The sequence below is a fragment of the Sciurus vulgaris genome (genome assembly GCF_902686455.1).
Source record: "Sciurus vulgaris genome assembly, chromosome: 14".
Taxonomy (NCBI): Eukaryota; Metazoa; Chordata; class Mammalia; order Rodentia; family Sciuridae; genus Sciurus; species Sciurus vulgaris.
The window spans coordinates 80281638-80296509 of record NC_136475.1 but is presented as its reverse complement, the minus strand read 5'-3'; the positions used below and the strand labels follow the sequence as shown (position 1 = coordinate 80296509).

The following is a 14872-nucleotide window of genomic DNA, read 5'->3' as shown; positions in this document are numbered from 1 at the left end:
CGTAAAATATTCCCCTTCCTCATCCTCTGCCATTCTTTTTATTCCTGAATAATTCCATATTCTTTAAGGCCCAGGCCAAATGTCTCCCACTTTGAAAATATTTTTTTTTTTTTTAAAGTAGATCACTTTTTTTTTACTGTGGTAAAATATGTACTGTGTAAATTTTGCCATTTTACAACTTTTAAGTGTACCATTCAGTGTTATTAAATACATTCACAATTATTCTGTAATCATCACCACTATTTCCAATCCTTTTGTCACCCCAAACTGAAATATTGTACTTAATAAGCAGTTAATTTATTTTTTCCCTCTCCCAAAGCCCCTGGTAACCACTAATCTACTTTCTATTTCTACAAAACAGATTAAACCTAGGAGCACTTTACCACCGAGCTACATCCCCAGCCCTCTTTATTTTTTATTTTAAGACAGGGTCTCACTAAGTTGCTTAGGTCCCCATTAATTTGCTGAGGCTGGCCTTGAACTTGTGATCCTCCTGCTTCGGCCTCCCAAGTTTCTGGGATTTCAGGCATGTGCCACCATGCCAAGCTCCTATTCCAGATATTTTACATAAGTGAAATCCTACAGTATTTGTCCTTCTCTGGCTTATTTCATGTTGGCATGTTCTTTTCTTTCTTTTTTTGAAAACATTTTTAGTTGTCAATGGACCTTTATTTTTTTTATTTATATGTGGTGCTGAGGATCAAACCCAGTGCCTCACACATGCTAGGCAAGTGCTTTTTCACTGAGTCACAACCCCAGCCCCTGGCATGTTATTTTCAAGGTTCATCCACATTGTAGCCTATACCAGAACTTCATCCCTTTTTAGTATATGTGCTGCCGAAGCGAGCACAACTTCATCCGTTTTTTATGTCTGAATAATATTCCGTTGTTACGTGTATGTAACATTTTGTTTATCCATTCATTTGGGTTCTTACTACCTTTTGGTAACTGAATATGGCAGTGAATTCTGGTATGCAAATATCTAATTAAGTCCTGTTTTTAATTCTTTTGGGTAATTTCTAAGTGAGATGATGGGCTCAGAGAGAGAGAGACAGAGACAGAGACAGAGACCCTTGCCTCACTGTATGGGAGACTCAGATCTACAAGCATTACCAGTCATGCTTGTCTCTTTAGCTGGACGATCAAAACCTCCTGCATATGCTTGTACCAAATATTGACATAATCGATTTAAATGGCACCAGATTCAAAAACCTACACAATATGCCCATGATTTAGTGGCTAGACTGCTTAACCAAGAAGAAGTATTCGGAACCCCATATATCAAATGATTGACATGCATTGGATTTTCACAAACGCTTACCTGGGAACCTGCACTCTTCCTCTCAGGAGGATCATATACATTGTTAGAGTGCTCATCCCTCTACCCCTGCCCCCCCCATGTGTCACTTTTCTCCTATGAGAGGTAAGGGGCATCCACACCCTGCTTTGTTTTGCAATCCTTTAAGAAGTCTTTGCTTATGCTTTTTGCTTGTGCTTTGCTTTTGAATTTGTCCTGAAATTCGTTTCAAGGACCTGCTTGGGCTGAGTTGAGATGCCACTGCCCCTAGGAGGGAGCTCCTTGAAACCCTGTCTGGGGACATAAGAAATAGAATTGCTAGGTTGTATAGTAATTCTGTTTAAGTTTTTTGAGGAAACACCAAACTAGGAATTTTTTAAGACTCTAGAAAGTGGTTTTTCTCTCCTCTATGTCTTTACTTACTATATGTCCCCTATTTATGTACACACTCACACATACATATATTCTTGACTCTGTCCCTCCTCCTGCTCTTCTTGGACTTTTCTAGTCTGCCTCCCCAAGGAGAGCAGGCATGTCGGTCATCTCCATTATCCCTGTATTCCTTGTTTTCAGCACAGTGTGTATCAAATAGTAGGAGCCAAATAAGTGTTTCATTTAATGAATGCATTTGTGGGTCATTCTTGGGAATAATTTAAAGTTATGAAATTTTAGAAAATCTAAGAACATAAAAGCTTCAGGGTAATCTTTCTTTTCTATCCCTGTTTACTAGGAACTCGATAAGTATTTACAACATCACGACTTCTTAAATACAAGAAGAAAAGAGATGTTATATAAAAGATGGGTTGATCATGTGGCAGATCCTCTCCAGAAGAAAATTATAGACAAAGTTTGTTCACATAAGAAGATTAAAAAAAGGAGACAAGAGGAATTAGATAGTTTTTTAAAACATGTAAATAAAAAGGTACTAAGAGATCATTTAATACTTTTTTCATTGAGTTTAAAAATTAAGCTTATCTGTTTGCTTACTGTTTATTTATCCAGTCTGCTCTTTCCCTTACTACGTATGTGCAGCCCACACCTATTACAGCATAAAGCATTTTTACGCCCAGGGCACGTGGAAAGGATGGAGGATTTAGGCCCAGATTTAAGTATGTACACAAGAACCATTTTCCTTTTTTTTCCTAGGACATTGTTCATTTTATTTACCCATTTAAAAAATTTGAATTCTTGGTTCAGAACATGTTTTTCATTTGCCCTGAAATTCCATTATTTGAAAAGTTATTAAATACTTCTGTTCTTTTGGCATTTTTAAAAGATTGCAGGGGCTGGGGTTGTGGCTCGGTGGTGGAGTGCTTGCCTGGCATGTGTGAGGCACTGGGTTTGATTCTCAGCACCGCATATAAATAAATATAATAAAGGTCCATTGATGACTAAAAAATAAAATTTTTTTTTTAAAATGCAGATGTTTGTTAAAAACAAATTTCCAAATCTTTTGGAGTTTCTGCATTCTTCATTAAAATCTTGTAGATTTTAGTTAGATTCCTTCCATCACTATAGTACGTACTTACTACTGGAATAAATGAATTTCCAATTTAGTCTTCTCTTTCTTATTGCATTTGTCATTGATGCCACATTGAAGCACAAAAATGGAACTGTGTTTGACTCTAGTCCTGATATACTTTACTGTTATGTGTGGTTTTATTTCATAGGGAAATGCATTTATAGAACATTATGATCCAAAAGAATATGATCCTTTTTATATGAGCAAAGAAGACCCTAATTTCCTGAAGGTAGGTAAATTTCTCATTTTAGCTTTGATAGTATGTGTCTGGTTGTTTTGAGTGGCCCTACTATATAACTTGCCCTTTAATAATTCCTTAAAAATGTAGTAAGAGTTTAAGAATAGTTTTTCATCTTCATCTCTTAGGAAAAAATCCTAAAGACCAAAGTAAACTAAAACTCTGTAAAATTTGAAAATACTGTATAATAATTGGGTAATAGGTAATGCTTAAAAATTTCATGGGGTTTTAAATTTGTTACACAAGTAATACATTTTCATGGTAGATCAATGAGAAAATTGAATTTTCAAATGCAGAAAATAAAAAACCAGTCATAATTCCATTACCCAGAGTTAACTCATGAACAGTTTTCTATATATCCTTCTAGACTTTCTACATTTATGTATTATATATATATTTATTTTATAAGAATGGGATTATGTTATATATTTGATCTTATCAATGTGCTGCCCTTGCAGCAACAGTTTATGGATTGCATCTCTGTCAATAAATACAAATATATAACTTTAATCATTGCACAATATTCTATTATTAATATAAGCTACCTATTAATAATAGGTAGGCTTAACCAAGTAGTAGAATTTTTTTTCAATTTATTTAATCTCTAAACCCACTGTATAAGGTAATTCACAGATGAGAAAAGTGAAGCACAGATAGGTTATTTGTCAAATTCACTCCACAATAAACAGCAGAGTGTAAATGTGTGTTTTTTTAAAATTTTTTTTAGTTGTACATGGACACAGTGCCTTTATTTGTTTATTTTTATGTGGTGCTGAGGATTGAACCCACATGCTAGTCAACCATTGAGCTACAACCCCAGCCCCTGTAAATGTGTTTCTAATCATGTTCTATACTTAACATACAGCCTTTCAACAGATTCCACATTTGAACAAGTAGATTGTTTTTGAGTATTGCTGTCGTAAATGACTTTATGAGGCCCATCTCTGTAGCTTGATATTTCTTGTTGTTTTCCCCTTAGCTAAGTTGCTAGAAGTAGGATTGCTGAGCTCAAGGGTATGTGTGAAATAACAGAATGAATCAAACAACATTACCCTATGTAAATTTATGATTACACAAATGGTACGCCTTTACTCCATGTACAAACAGAGAAACAACATGTATCCCATTTGTTTACAATAAAAAAAAAGGGTATGTGTGATTTTGATTCATGTTGTTGGATTGTCCAGATAGGCTGTGTAAACTTACACTCCCAGCGGAGTCCACTCTTCCACACTTTTGCTATTGGTAGATATTATTAAACAAAATAAAACTCCCCCCAAAACTACCTTGGGCCATAGACATTTTAAGCTATTGACATTTGCCCTGGAATTCTAGATCTTTTTTTTTTAAATAGTGTGTGCCTGTGCATGCACCCCATAGTCCCTATTTTATAGGTGAAAATTAAACTGAGTATTTAAGAACTAGAGTTTTAGACACACTTACCAGTAACACAGATATTGAGATTTAAAACTACATCCTTTTGATACTATCTTAGTCTGTTCCTCCTCCTATCCCAAATTACCTCAGACTAGGTATATTGTTTATAAACAACAAAAACTTATTACTGGAATGTTCAAGATGGAGGTGCTACCCTTGAACATCTTCTAAAGGGCCCTTCTCTTAATACTCTTGCACTGGTGAATTGATTTCAACACAGGGATTTGGAAGGGAAACAAACATTCTGACTATAGAAATACTAGAACCCCATTTTTCTGTTATTTTATCACGTGCCAAGTTCTGTGCAGAATGTTCTTTGTTTCTCTCTTTAAAGTTTAAAAATTGCTTTGTTATTCATGTCAATAGGTCATATAAAATACTTAAAAATGATAGAACTGCTCTTGTTTCTATAGCAAGTTGATGTTTTCTCATTTTAAGTAGCACTCTTCATAATTTCTGTAAAAGCACAATTTGAAAGAGCAGTCTGATCACTGTGTATTTTGACTCTAAAAGTTATGTTGTGTATTCTACTTATTCCAGGATTATTAGAAAGATACATGGGCACCCTGGTATAATTTCATAGCCATGAATGTGACAGTTGCTAAATTCTGTTTTCTTATGTAAAACTGTCATTTGATAACACTGGCCATTAAAATAGATTTAGTGCTTTACTATCATAGTTCACAAATGAATAGTATTTTGATAAAGTTTAGCATAATTTTTAATAATGTTGGTGATTATGGATGCTAGGATTAAGACAAATATGTGGTATATTTTTTTCCTTTCGTGAAAGGTAAAGGGATTTTAAAATTTGGGAATATATGATAATGCAAAAGAATTTTTGAAGACAGAACCCACAATTTATAAAATATTTTTTAGTTAGCAGTGAACCTTTATTTTATTTATTCATTCATATGTGGGGCTGAGAATCAGACCCAGTGCCTTGCATGTGCTAAGCGAGCACTCTGCCACTGAGCCACAACCCCAGCCCAGAACCCAAACTTTGAAACAAGAGCTAATCTTGCCTTTTGGCCACAGGGCCTCTTTGTAATGTGTTAAATATATATAAAGAATCTATCTATAATAGATATATGGTATGGAGATAATTAGATGATAGTAAATAGATGGTAGGTAGATAGATCAATCCTGCTATTGGTGTGTAGACACTGTATTCTTGACTCTTCTGGCACATGAGCCTGTGTGGATACGTAGGACAGACCGAAAACCAGTCCTCAAATAAGCGCTTCTTTCATAGGTTATCATCCCACCATTTCGTGACCCTTTGAAGAAAGCGCAGTATGACAAGGATGAGGAAAGAAGAACTCTTCTTCAGTGTGAGACTGGTACTTAGCTCCAAATGTTTAGGTGATTTCAAGTCCAACGGCAATGGCAGTTGGGTTTAAGGTGCTAATGTGGATTACTTGTCCTCCTGCAGGTAGAATATATACAATGAAAGAATTTAAAGAGATTGAGAAGAGCCAGTCCAGATTCCCAAGAATTTCTAATTCAAGGCACTTTATGACTCCAAATGAGTGGCTTAAACTGCCTACAAGATACATAGAAAGTGAATTTTGTAAAAGGAGCAGGTAATGGCTAATATAATAGAAATAACAAACACTCTAGACTTTGAAAATTCTTTCTTTTCTTTTCGATACAAGGGATTGAACCCAAGGTTGCTTTACCACTGAGCACATTCCCAGCCCTTTTTTATATTTTATTTAGAGACAGGGTCCTGCTTAAGGCCTGGCTAAATTCCTGAGGCTGGTTTTGAACTCATGATCCTCCTGCCTCAGTCTCCCAAACTGCTGGGATTATAGATGTGTGCCCCCACACCCAGCAAAAATTTTTTCTTGAGATAGTGATAAAATGTTTTCATAGTTATTTTTAAATGTTTTCATTTTCAATGAAAAATCTATAATTCCTTATTTCTCTCTATGTGATATTAGCTTGGATATGACAGGATTTTCTCTTTATCTTTGGTTTTCATTAGCAAGATTATGTTATTTAGGTTTGTTTATTTCTGTCTTACTTAGGGGTCTCTGAAATTATTTTTTATTTTTTGGTACTAGGGATTGAACCCAGGGCCTCATGCATACTAGGCAAGCACTCTACCACTGAGCTACCCCCCAGCCATCTCAGATTCTTGTATTATAGTTTTATGTCTATTTTGGGGAAATTTTAGACCATTGTTACCTCAATGTTTTTCTTAGGCCCCCTTCTGTCTGCTTTTTATTTTTTACTGCTGATATTCTAACTAAGTCTGTTAGACCATTGACAATGTCCACATTGCTATAGCTCTTATATTTTCACTCATTTTTTCTATTTGTATTTATTTAGATGATTTCTATCTCTAAATACAATACAAAATAGGGCTGGGAATGTGGCTCAGTGGCCGAGTGCCCCTGAGTTCAATCCTTTGTACCCTGCCCCCGCAAAGAAAGAGTGCTTTGGGCTGGGGCTGTAGCTCGGTGGCAGAGCACTTGCGGAGCACGTATGAGGCACGGGTTTGATCCTTAGCATCATATAAAAATAAGCAAATAAAATAAAGGCATTGTGTCCATCTACAACTACAAAAGAAAAATTTAAAAAAGAGTGCTTCATTGCTGATATCATGATTTTTATTTCTTGCATTTCTATTTTATTTTTTTTTCCATAAAGTTTTCACTTTTCCTGAAATAATTCTTTCATTTAATACATGTTATCTATCTTTTCCACTGGATTTTTTAAAACCATACTAATCACAGTTATTTTAAATTCCTTGATAGTTCCGAGATTATGATTTTTTCGTTTCTTGACAATGGGTTATTTTATCTTTTTTTTTTTTGCATGCCTTGTAATTTTTGACTGACTACCAGATATCTGAAGTGGAAGAATAGTACAGACTGAATGTTTTTCTCTAGAAATGAACATGCTTCTTCTGTCAAGCACTGGTGTGTAGGATTGGGCTATGTAGTCAGAAGTTGATCTGAGATTGCGTCCTACATTGCTGTTGCTATCGTTAGTGTGCTAGAGGCCTCAGATGCCTCTAGTGGAAGGCTGCTTTGCTTTGAGCTTGAGGGGGGACCTGTTATGCTAATAATTTTATGCACCTGGACTTGCTCTTTTGTGTTCTTAGTCATAGAACATAGTCTTAGTCATAGTCTTCTTTTGGTTGTTGGCACGGTGGATTGAACCCAGGGGCACTTTACCTCTGACCTACATCCCCAGCCCCTTTTATTTTTTATTTTGAGACAAGGACTCACTATATTGTTTAGGGTCTCTCTAAATTGCTGGGCTGGCCTCGAATTTGCAATCCTTCTGCCTCAGCCTCCCAAACTGCTGGGATTACAGGTATGCACCACTGTGCCTGGCTTCTTCTTTATCTTGTTTTCTAATCCCTTTAACTAATCCAGCACTGGACCCTGCCCTGTCTATTCTTAAATCTTCCTCTAATCTGCCCTTTCCTTAACAGTCCCATACACTAAATCTGCACTCTACTTGCTGATCAATAATAATTACAATGACAGCTTCTGTGCCTTTGTGTGTGCCAGGCTTGCTTTCTGGATTGTCTACCTCCTCTTTTTTTTTTTAAATAGGAATCCACATTTGTGGTGATAAGGGCCTAAGTCAGGATGGGGCAAAGGAATGAAATGAAGAGATTAATGTGAAAAAAAAAAAAAAAAAAAAAAGGATTCTGAGATTTTGGTGACTAGATTCAGGGGCCAGAGAGAAAGAAGACTCAGGGAGGAACTGAAAGTTGGGGTTTGAATCCAGGGCCCCATTCATGCTAGGCCAGCGCTCTACTACTGGGCCACACCCCAGCCCTTAAAATTCAAAAAATTTTAAGTTTCTTTTTTGCCTCTGCCACATTTTTAAAGTTTTGTGTTTTCAGCCTCTGTATTAGTTTCCTATGACTGCCATAATAAAATACCACAAATTGAGTTGCTTAACACAAGAGAAATTTTTCTTTCAGAGTTCTGGAGGCTAAAAGTCTCAAATCAAGATGTTGGCCGGGCCATCCTCTGTCTGAAGGCTCTGGGGAGGAGTCTCCTTTGCCATTTTCCTAGCTCCTCATGGTTGCTGTCAATCCTTGGCACTCCTTGGCTGGTGGCCTCTCTCTCCAGCCTCTGCCATGATCACATGGTCTTCTCTGTGTCTGTGTCTGTGTCCAAGTTTGCTACTTTTTATAAGGAAACCTCTTATTTGATTAGGACCCACCCTAATTAGATGTAACTTCATTACATCTGCAAAGATCCTATTTCCAAATAACACTACATTCACAGATACAAAGGATTAGGAATTGAATATATCTTTGGAGGGGAACACAATTCAATCCATAATTCATTCAAAGAATTAGGTATCGAGTTGTACTTGCCTTTAAAGAACCCACAATCTGACACAGAGGCTAGATTGTCCTATCATAATGTGGCAAATGCCATAAAACTGGCACACACATGTTGTTATGGAATCATAGACGCCTAATGGAAATCTCATAGAAAAGAGAGAACAGTGGGATCTTGGATACAAAGGGAAAAATAGAGAAGGAATTAAGTTTCCTGGGACTTAGATCATTCAGTGTTCTGTTTCACAATTTTATTAATTTAAAAATGATCTCTAGTTTGGGTACCTCCAAGGGGAAGTGTTCTCTCAGAAGTTAACAGATAGGAATTTTGTGCAAGTTCTGTAGCAGACAGTTATAGGAAGCAGCGTCAGAGAGGAAGGAATCCATAATATGCTTCATCTCATTTTATACATTTCCAGGACCATTTTCTTTATTCCTGAAGTTCAGCCTTAAAATTCAGTTTTTCTTTAAAGATAACGGACTGAATACACAATTTTAGGTTGACATTTATTTCCTCTTAATGCTTTAACAGTATAATTTTTTGATCTCTTTTGTTTTTGAGAAGACTGCTGCCATTCTGATTTTTTTGACCTTTCTCTGTGATTGCTTTTAAGAACTTTTCTTTGTCTTTAGTGTTCTGTGTAGAGTCTACAGATGTCTTTGCATGGATTTCTTTTCCTTTAACCAACCGTTATATGTTGTTCTTCATGAATCTCTGTATTTATGTTTTTTTTATCAGTTCAGGAAAATACATAACAACAATCACTTTAAATATTGCTTTTCCTCCTCATTATTTCCACTCTGGTTCTGGGCTCAGAATAATTATATATATATGTCTCTTACTAGATGCTTTACATTTCCTATCTCTTAATATACCCTCTATGTTCATAGCTCCTTAGGTAATTTCTTTGGATATATTTTCCAGTTTGCTAATTCTTTCTTCACTGTGTTGGATATAAAAATTCAGAAAAGTTTGTTTCTCTTTTGCTCCTACCACATTTGTTCATTTCTGACAGGTTCTCACAGCTTTGCTGTCTCGCTGATTGGATCCTTTCCTTCTTTAAACATTTTAAAGAATGTTTTAAACATTGCTGTACCACATCCCATCCCATCTATGCCATCAAAATCCCTGTGCAGGGCAGAAGACACCCTTCCAATCAACTCTGGCCTGAGTGCAAGGCTGGAGGAACCTAAGGCACCTGCCTGGCACCTTATAGCAAGGGAGACTGGGAAATGGAAAGCTTGATTCTCTCTGGGGAAAAACATTTTATGTTTATCCTTGTGAGTGACAATCTCTGCAGCTTCTTTTTACATCAGAGTGTCAGCTCTCAGTGGATGGGGAGTGGTTTAAATTTCGCCTGGGTGATTCTTTGTCCTCAGTGAATAGTAGATCAATCCCCATCATGATTTCAGATATTCTTTGCTAATCTTATCCAGTTTAGAGTAATGGTAATTTTGTACCTATACAAGGCAGTCAGTGTATAACAATAATTTCTACATAAATTGAACCTGGTATTTTTTCAAAACATCCTCATACATGTTCTTTTGTTAAAGGTTAAAAGTGAAAGTGAATTTTAATGATAGCAGTCTTGATTTGAAACCCTTGGCAAGAGCACTTCATCTTACAGCATGCCAAGAAGAAGAAAAATCAGCTACTTACAAGTAAGCCTGCCATTCCTCAGCTTTGCTTTGCTCTCCTTTCATTTAAATGCTTGCCTGTGCTGTCAGCCCCGCCATTCTTTCAATTGCTAGAGTCTGTGCCAAGGTCTCATGAGGCTCCCTTGCCGCCTGACATCAGGTTGTTCCTACTGTGGTGTTTGGGTGAGGTGACAACTTTCCTCTGGCTTTTCTGGCTTAAGGAATAGATAATATAAATAATGAGTACAGAAATCGGGGAAATGCTTGAACTCTTATACTAAAGTTAACGGTTAAGAAACCTTTAGTTAAATTGGAATGGTATAAATGGAGTTTGGGATTAGTTTTGGTTGATGGTAGCTATTGCAGTATTGTATCCAGAGTGAAAAGATGTCATAAGCAGAGAAATCGTGCCTGCAGCCATGCACGAAACATGGGAATCCTCTCGGTTAACTAGGTATGCTTTGAAAAGTAAAGAGATTTCTCTGTGTAACTACACAACTTGTAATAATCTGATAGAAAGTAATGTGATCCCTCAGACATTGCTGGAGGAAATGTAAAAAAGTACAGCAACTCTGGAAAGCAGTTTGGTAGTTTCTCAAAATGCTGAACACTAGATTACCGTGACGCTGCAATTCAACATCTAGCGTTCTGCTTGGGAGAAATAAAAACTTACGTTCATATAAAGAACATCAGAATATGAGCATTCACAGCAGCATTGTTCACAATAGCCCCCCCAAAAAAAATAATAATAATGGAAACAACTCCAGTGTTCAACTGATGAATGAATGAACAAGGTATGAAGTAGCCATATGATGGACTACAATTTGGCAATAAAAAGGAAAGAAGTATTAATACAACATCATTAGACTCAGCAAAGGAAACCAATCACAAAAGACCACATATTATATGACTATTTTCATATGAAATGTCCAGAAAAGGCAAATCTATAGAGACAGAAGGTACCTAGTGGTTGCCAGGGACTGGGAATGGAAGGGACTGTAGATAAGCATGAGGTTTTAGGGCCCATAGATTTGGTATAAAATTAAATTGAGATCATTACTGCACAGTTTTGTGAATATACTGAAAACCATTGGCTTTACACTTAAAAATGAGTGACTTTTGTGGTATATAAATTATACCTCAGCAAAGCTGTAAAAAAGATGGAAGAAAAATGAACCTACAAGTCCCTGTTCCTAAAAAGTGCCAGTTAGCAGCCATGGTTTCCCCTTCCTTTTCCTGAATAGGTTCAGAATCTGATCAATCAGTGCTTGCAGCTGGAGCTGGAGGGCGTTAGAGATGCTTGGTGCTGGCAGGACTCCTGGGGGGGGGGGGGGCTCTTCCTGATAAAGTGTAAACAGATGGAGCCAGGTGTGGGGGTGCATGCCTACATCCCAGCAGCTCCAGAGGCTGAGCAGGGAGGGTCAGGGCCAACCTGAGCAGTGTAGCCAGACCTTGTCTCAGGAAAAAACAAATAAAAGTAAGAAGTAGAAACAGATGATGTCAGAGATGGAGTTGACTGGCATGCACTTCTCAGGGTTCGTGAGGCGTGCTTTAACAGTAAGCAGTGGGCTGGGGATGTAGCTCAGTTGGTAGAGTGCTTGCCTCCCAAGCATGAGGCCCTGGGTTCAATCCCCAGCACTGCCAAAAAATAAAATTAAATTTAAAAAAAGCTAAATTAGCAGTAAGCAGCTTTGTTCCCTGAATAGGAGCTGGACAAAAGGAAGTACTGAAACTAAGCCCTATTTGCTGAGTGGCTGAAGGCCTTAAAGAGGATGATTTAGAATCAGTTGTGTATGCTGGAGTCCAAAGGAGTAAGTTTCTCTGTGTCCCCTGCCTGCTGTACTCTCAAACAGCATAAATACCTTTGGATAAGATTTGAGGCTAATGAGCCCCCCGCTTTTTTTTTTTTTTTTTTTTTTTTTTTTTAATTGTTTTGCGGTGCTGGAGACCAAACCCCAGGGCCTTGTACTTGCAAGGCAAGCACTCTACCGACTGAGCTATCTCCCCAGCCCCTAATCAGCCTCTTAATCCTAAATGATCTGAATGGGAAAAAAGGAGGGATTTCGTTCTCAAATACCTCTTGTTAGCAGAGTGTGACCCAGATAAGGAGAAGGTGGCCTTGTTGGGGAAAATGTGGATTTGTATTTTAGGCAAGAGTTTGAAACTCCCTCTGGAAAAAGGAGGCAGACTGGAGTCTCTTCCATGGACTAAGGAAGTGCCCCAGTGATGGCAGCAGGAGTGGAAGAGGCAGGCTTGTCTGTGGCAGAGTCAGACCGTCCCAGGGAAGGCAAACCAGGGCGCGTTCCTCCTCAGGACCTTCGCTCAGCTGTTTGATAGGCAGCAGAGACTTAAGATGAAAATAATACTAGAGTAAGGTAATCTTATTTATTTGGGTTTCTTTTTCATAAAATTATGTAAATTCATGTAGAACTCATCAATTTCAATCTTAAATTAAAATGTTAAGTGCTACAATTGAGTGTTAAAGGGAATTCCCTCCTTTCTGCTTCTTCCCTACAGAAACAAAGGGTCATCCTTTCTGGAAAAAGATCCTCTCTGTTATCAGGAGGGGAAGAACCCAAGTCTTAAAGAGGCCAACTCTAAAGAACATTTTCCTTCCTTAAACCTCAACCAGGAGGTAGAAGGGGGTGAAGTCGATGGGCGAGAGCCAGGGCAGCAACTGCAGACACCGCAATCTGAGCAGCCGGGAACTCCGAGGTGTGGCGGGCTTCCAAGAGGAGAGGAGGCCGTGGACCACCCCCTCCAATAGGGAGTAGGATAGAAGAAGCCAAGAGGCAGGCGCCCTGTATTCAGAAGGAATGGAGAGCTGTTCCCTGCGCCCCTGCAACTTGGCAGAGCGACACGTGGCGGCGCCCTCTGCTGGGGGCCTGTGCCGTGCGGGATTTCCCTGGCTCCCTCTCCTGAGGTTCCACCCATTTTCCTACCAGTCTCTACCATTTGCCACCTATACCCAGGCCAGGCCAAAGTTTTGTTCCCTTAATTCAATCAAGACAGAAAATTTTCAAAAGGACCAATACTAAATTAAAGTAGTAAAATTTAAGAAGTAAAAGTAAAAGCCCCCAAATGTAAAATGTATAGAAATATAGGTGTTCACAGAGCAGAGTTCTCCTAGAGCAGCCACAGTGAAGCCGAGGGACCTTGCCCACATGCTTCCAGGACTGGGTGGATTGGCTCCTCCTCAGTTCTCTTCCCCACCAGCTGTTCCAACACTCTGGAGACAGCCTCTTTTCGGGGTGGCTTTAGGGAAGTCCAACGCTGCCTCCCTTTCCCCTCCCAGTTAGAAATCAATAGTGCGTATGCAGTCAAAGGAGGTCAAGGTGCAGCTTCCTTCGGTTGTCCTGAATCATTCATCTGACACCAGCCAATATCTGCCATGCTGCCCAAGTTCAGTCCCAGCAAGATCAAGTTTGTATCCTGAGGTGCGCTGAGCAGGAGGTCAGAACTACATCTGCCCTGACCCCTGAGATCAGCCCCTGGGTCTATCTTCAAAAAGGTTGGTGATAACATTGCCAAGCTAGCTGGTGACTGAAGGGCCTGGGAATCACAGTGAACTGTTCAGGCAGGCCCTGATTGAAGCTGTGCCTTCTGTCTCTGCCCTGATCATCAGAGCCCTCAAGGAGCCATCGAGAGACAGAAAGAAACAAAAAGACATTAAACACAGTGGTTATATCACTTTTCATCATTATCAATGTTGCCCAACAGTCGTGGCCCTGACCTTTAGCCAGAGAACTTTCTGGACTCCTTCAAGAGATCCTGGGGACCGGCCAGACTGTAGGCTGCAATGTTGATGGCCACCACCCTGATGACATTGTAGGTGACACCAACAGCAGTATGCCCAGCTAGTTAAGAAGTACAAAAGAAAATATTCAATAAAGGACCACCTGCAGAAAGAAAAGGGAAAGAAGAGAAAGCGAAGGACCTGTGTTTCCAGCGTGCCATCTGTCCACCTGACTTCCTTCCTGTCTCTCCATGTCCCTGCTCCCTAAAGGATTTTTTTACTCCTGAAAATTTATTAAAACTCTATTTTGTGTTTTAGCTCCTTGTGCTGCCATGTGTTAGTGTCCTCCCACATGTGTGCTTGCTTCCTCAAAGTTTTAACATGCACCTGGACCTCCTCTGAGCCGGGGAGACCCGATAACCGAACAACTTAGACGGGGGTCATCGTGCAAGTGAGGCAAATAAAACAGGCCAAGGGGTCATTGGGTGGGGATGGGCAAGGGGACTGTGTGGGGTGGAGAAGTCGGGGAAGGCTTCTCTGAAGAGAGGACGGGTGTGTAGCAGCCTGAGGGAGTGAGGCGGGCCCTGGAGACCCCGGGGGAGTCCAGACACATGGATTGGCACGTTCAGGAATCAGCCAAATAAGGCCAGCAGAGCTGCAGCACAGTGAACCAGGAGGGAAAG

General features: G+C 39.0%; 1 protein-coding gene and 1 long non-coding RNA gene across 3 annotated transcripts in view; one reads left to right on the top strand and one right to left on the bottom strand.

Moving 5' to 3' along the window:
• FAM228B (family with sequence similarity 228 member B) overlaps positions 1–14187 on the top strand; it is a 37341-nt gene extending 23154 nt beyond the window's left edge. For both annotated transcript variants that reach the window (XM_079109629.1, XM_079109630.1), the window contains exons 4-9: positions 2028–2219; positions 2968–3048; positions 5750–5837; positions 5930–6080; positions 10370–10477; positions 12971–14187. In XM_079109629.1, coding sequence (XP_078965755.1) covers positions 2028–2219; positions 2968–3048; positions 5750–5837; positions 5930–6080; positions 10370–10477; positions 12971–13220 — 870 coding nt within the window. In that variant the 3' untranslated portion in view covers positions 13221–14187. The remainder of the gene's footprint in view (positions 1–2027; positions 2220–2967; positions 3049–5749; positions 5838–5929; positions 6081–10369; positions 10478–12970) is intronic.
• On the bottom strand, positions 10471–14314 carry LOC306643490. The gene is made up of 3 exons (XR_013758951.1): positions 14187–14314; positions 12531–12779; positions 10471–12091 (listed from the first exon to the last, which is right to left on the bottom strand). It is a non-coding gene; the product is annotated as an uncharacterized lncRNA (long non-coding RNA).
• Between the last annotated feature and the right edge of the window lie 558 nt (positions 14315–14872).